At 54.4% G+C, this 4,893-nt stretch overlaps 1 protein-coding gene across 1 annotated transcript; it reads right to left on the minus strand.

Annotated features, from left to right (window-relative positions):
* Positions 1 to 275: 275 nt before the first annotated feature.
* On the minus strand, positions 276 to 1,115 carry H310_10298 (hypothetical protein; the record flags this gene model as incomplete). The annotated part of the gene is made up of 2 exons (XM_008876637.1): positions 276 to 423; positions 475 to 1,115. 2 exons carry the CDS (start codon positions 1,113 to 1,115, stop codon positions 276 to 278), a joined length of 789 nt encoding a protein of 262 aa, XP_008874859.1.
* Positions 1,116 to 4,893: the final 3,778 nt, after the last annotated feature.

Below are 4,893 nucleotides of genomic sequence, written 5' to 3' on the forward strand. Positions count from 1 at the left end.
ACTTGCCCAGGTTAATTGTCAGTGAACAAAACGTTGAGAAAGTCGGTGCAACCACAGTATGGGACTTCGGCGTCACAGATCACTGTCTACCCCTCTTTCAGCGTAAAGTGGCGACATTCTCGATCCATTCAAGGAAATGCGTGAAGTTTGCCCGTGGGGAAAAAATGTCATGGCCCCCCTGATCGATTTTTGCGCGGAGACACAGGGAAGCAAAAAATTGTCCATGACATGACTAAGTTAGGCCCCTGCAGCAGGGCGGCGTTGAAGTCTCGACACTACTGCCATAACGTGGCGATGGCTTGAGTGGCAGCTTCTTGGTTGCGGTGCTGGCGCATATGTCGCTTGCACATCCCGAGGGCGTGGCTGAGGTGCTTGCAGCCCTCAACTGTGCACAATCGGTCTTTTCGATGGAACTCACAGAGTCTACCCCCACGGTCGGCTCGTGTACATCCTGCCACGTTGCACGATCGATACCCACCGTGCTTTGTGCATTTGTTGCCACGTTGAACGCCTTTGCCGCAGCCTTCGTGTGTGCATCGTTTGCCGCCGCCGTGGGCGCGGCACAACCCTCCACCTTGGCTGCTCTTTTCGCACAGGTCAAACTTGCAACGCGCCCCGCCGCCGTGGGCTTTGCACAGTCCTTGGGACTGGGCAGCGTTCAAGCAGTCGACGATTTTACATCCCCTTCCGCCGCCATGGTCGACGCAGTAGTCGATGAACACAGCTTCCCTCGTGCATCCATCGACATGGCATTCCCACAGGCCTCCATGTTCCTTACAGAGGCCGTTCGTTCGGGCGCTGCGACAGCACTTGGACAACGAGCAGATGCTGACCGTGCAGGATGGACTGTCGACTTGAGATGGCCATGCCACCGAGTCAGTGTGGCTCCCGCAGCGGACAAACGAGTCCGACTTGGTTGTGGTCGAACCGCCAATGACGTCAATCGTCGGGTTGGCGACATCACCAAGTGAGTCGAGCCATTGCCGGAGCACAGCCCAGGACAAGGCCGACAAGGTCGGATCTTCAGCACTCTCGTCGAACGGAATGGGGTGGAATAGCGATGTGATATCCAAATCTGCCGTCTTTGGCGATACATCCAGGTGAGCATTGTCCATGGGATGGGTGTTGGAGGCCAAATTGGGAATGGCATTCGGTGCCGACGTCCCACCCTCAGTCTGAGTGGTCCCACTACGCGGTCTTGGTGGCTTGGGCAATCTCAGTACCTGGTCCCAATTAGGATACATCACTCGTCTCGCTTGGGGGGGGGTTCAGTTGACAACAGCTGCAGTGGCTACGCTGCAGGCATCGTGATTTTGAATTGGCTTGGACGATGGCATCGCAGTCACGCGATTCGGCGGGGGAGAGGATGGTTGAGGAGGGAATTCACCTGCATCCTGTCATGTGAGATGGCCGGGAGTCTTGTACGGTCGCCTACGTGGGGCATCCATGCGACAAGCACCTGAAGCTCAGCGACTGTTTGAACTCGTTAGCGGGGTCGCATGTGATAGGGCGCGCGTTTCTTGGAGCACTCCACCTGCGCCACGGCGGGCGATGCACACCCAAAAAAATATGCCCCCCCGAAATGTCCGTCGTCGGGCTCTCCATTCGCGTGGCGATATCCGGGCGATACAGTCACGTACGGAGTGCGTGGCGTGCATGGTCAACACGACCCAGTCCATTCATTTCCAATGCCCGTGTGTTCTAAAGTATTGGCGCGTCCTCCACCACTGAATCTCGGATGCTTGGACGAGCAAGCACACATAGATGGCTCGACGCCGCGCCCAGAATTGCGTGGCCTGTTCAGAACATGCCCCACACGAGAATGCGATCTCAATGAGCCATCGAAAGGTCGATGCAATACAGCTTCATCCACTGCATCGCAACCTTGTGTACGGCAACAACACGTCACCGCGAAGTTGAGAGGTGGAGATTACGTTGTTGCAGACCTTGGTGGCGGCATGAAGTGCTCCGTCTTGTCGACACATGGGGTGATTGGTGCATGCCGCATATAGTGCAGTAAAATAGTCGTCGAGGTTTCCGATGATTTGACCTAGCTTTGGTGCACCGTTCAGCACGATGACTGCGATGATTTCGTGTGATTTATGCGGCCAAGAGCTGCAGGCCGTCATCGCTACCGTGACCGAGGGCGGAAACGCACAGGCACGAGCAGCTGCGAATTTTCGCGTGCCCCTGATGCGAATAGCAAGCGCTCATACCCCTCTGATAGGTCCCGTTTGCGCATGCGTCCAGCTCACGGGAGTGTCGGCGATGGTCCCATGACGCATGCCCCGTAGATGCTAGCAGCGTGCTTTAACTTTGAAAACGCCCATTTACGACGTCCTGACCATCTAAACACACAGTGACTCTGCCAGATTCAATGCCATTGTGTTTTGAATCCAAATACGAACCCGTGAATTCGACATGGCGGTGAAATGAAATCGCCGGTCGGACTACGAGGTGGCGAGTGTTTCGTGTAAAGTTTTCCTGGGCTCTCGGTGCAAGACTTAGAAAAAGTACTTCAATCACAGAGGCATCCAGCCAACTCGCCAGGGAACAGCACGACCGATGACATACCTCCCGCATTGCCCAACGAAAGTGAATGAACGACTTCCCTCTTCGTCCACAATTGCGGCTCACTCCTCGCCAAGACACCGCCTGCAGAGAAGCCTTCCGCTGTACAGCGGTGAGTGCATTTCAGATGCGCTGTCTCTCTCTCCGTTCGTGTGAAGCTTGGTTACAACTCAATCAAGTCCTTCCCACTCAAAAATCAATCGTGGCATGCTAACGCTCGTGTTGGTGGCATCCCGTGAAGGCCTGACGAAACACGACACGGGCGCGTCGCAGGTGGGTTTGTTACCTTGACCCTCGCGGCATGCTGGTTCCAACTTTAGTGCTGTCCTGCCCCCACACAGTCCAACTGCGACGCCGATCTTGGGGCCACTCCAGGCCTGTGGAATCGCATCAGCTCGCTTCGAGTCGACAAGTTGCGCTGTGCGAAGCGCACAATCGACGATCTCGGCAAGGCGCATCCAAATTGTTACGTCCGTCATGAAGTCAAGGCAACTCAGGATGCGACGGAACACTCTGCGTCGCTCGGCAAAAGAAGCCGAATGTGGCCTGCACCAGACGATGAATTTGCACAAGACCATCCGAGTCATCCAGTTGATTTTTTCGACATCGCTTCACTTGTCCAAACGGGCCCACACGCGAATAATCGGACAAAATGCCATAGCAATGTCGTCGAAGCGTCGCTGGCTGTTCGAGGCTAAGCACGACATTGCGCTGGCCATCGCGCCATACCGAGCTTGAGTTAGTCGCACGTACGACTTTGATTCGAGCTGCTCATGACAACCCAGCCCTCACCAAGGTGCAGAGCACGAATTGTGCCATTTTGGTCAAGCATCTTGAGATCGAGTTCTGGAGCATATACTTGGCGTTGATCCGCGGAGAGCTGTGCCATACTCAAGCCCCGCGATATATCCGCACTCTCCTGGATGGCCTCTGTCGACCGGCGAGGCCTTGTGTGTGGTAATTGTGTCAAACTGCTAGTACGTATGTCTTTATTCCGTATCCAAGGGTCATGCTCGTGGCTGCTATCAGGGTACATGAGGCTCGCGTAGTGATTCAGGTCCATGCATTCAAACTCTTGAAAGAATTTCTGTTGTAAAAACCAGCGCCGGGACGATCCTGGACTTGACCAAATCGTAAGATCGTTTGACTGGAGAGTGGCAGTCGAGTCGGCATGTCGTTGCACGACTCGATGCACCAGTTGATCTCGATTTCCATTGAAACCAGTCCAAAACGCCATCGAGTGGTAGAAAGCAGCCTGTATTTCCTCCAATTTCTTGTATCTGTCCGTCCGCGAGGTCTTCTTCGCCGCGTGCATTCCGGTTTCCGTTGAGGAAGCCGTTCTAGCGACCGCTGGCGAAACCATCACACAAATTCAAACTCCCAGAAGACCGGGAGGCTTCTAGTGCTTCAAGACTCGAGGGATTCTTTTCGTCATTCAAATCGATCGACTGAAGCGCGTGTCAATGTGTAATTCGCTTTGGACCAGCCACAAAGATTTCATCGAGTCGCCGGGACAACACCGCAAGCAATTGAACCTCGTCAACATGTTCGCCGACGTGGAGTGCGTCGTGTGGGTTTCATCTAGTTTGTCGTTATTTTTTCAGACTGCGTGGCGTCATTTCGTCTCCATACGCGACCAGCGTGCGCCACCAACCCATCTAACAACGCATTCGACCGTCGTCTACGATTCATCGAAGGTTCGTCGTGAAATTCCGCTTGTGCGCGTTACCCTGCATTGGGCAGAGGAATGCTCCAACCCTTCGTGTCCGTCCTGCCTGGATGTCCACTCGCTCTGGGAGCCGTTGACAATGCGGCATTTGGCCAAGCGTCATCAGCACACCACTCGCTAGTCCGCTTTACACCATGCGTCGTCGTAAACGTTAAGCCAAAGGGCCATGGTTCAAGCAGGCCATGGCTGTCGATATTACAATCACCTCCAATTCCACTACATACCACCTTCGTGAATACCCGAGTGAACGCATAACTTGATGGGCTCGATGGTCATCCGAATGCATGGCTCGGTTGGCACATTCTCGCTTACCACTTGTCGTACATGCGCGATATCACCATGCGAGCGCCATGCATCTTTGGATCGTAGCTGACATATGCATTGTATGCACGTATCATCCGGGTGACTACGATATCACCACCGCCACAAATGCACAGCAGCGTCGGCGATTTCAAATTCCTGTGTCGAGTCCCTTGGCATGCCTAGTTTTTGCTGAGTGGATTCGCCTGCGCGAGGCTAACATTTTGTTGGACCTCTTCATCTGCCCGAGAATGTGCTTCCACAGTGTGGTGACTTCGTTTATCGAGTGGCGC

This window comes from Aphanomyces invadans (assembly GCF_000520115.1).
Source record: "Aphanomyces invadans strain NJM9701 unplaced genomic scaffold supercont1.25, whole genome shotgun sequence".
In the NCBI taxonomy this organism is placed as follows: Eukaryota; Oomycota; class Saprolegniomycetes; order Saprolegniales; family Verrucalvaceae; genus Aphanomyces; species Aphanomyces invadans.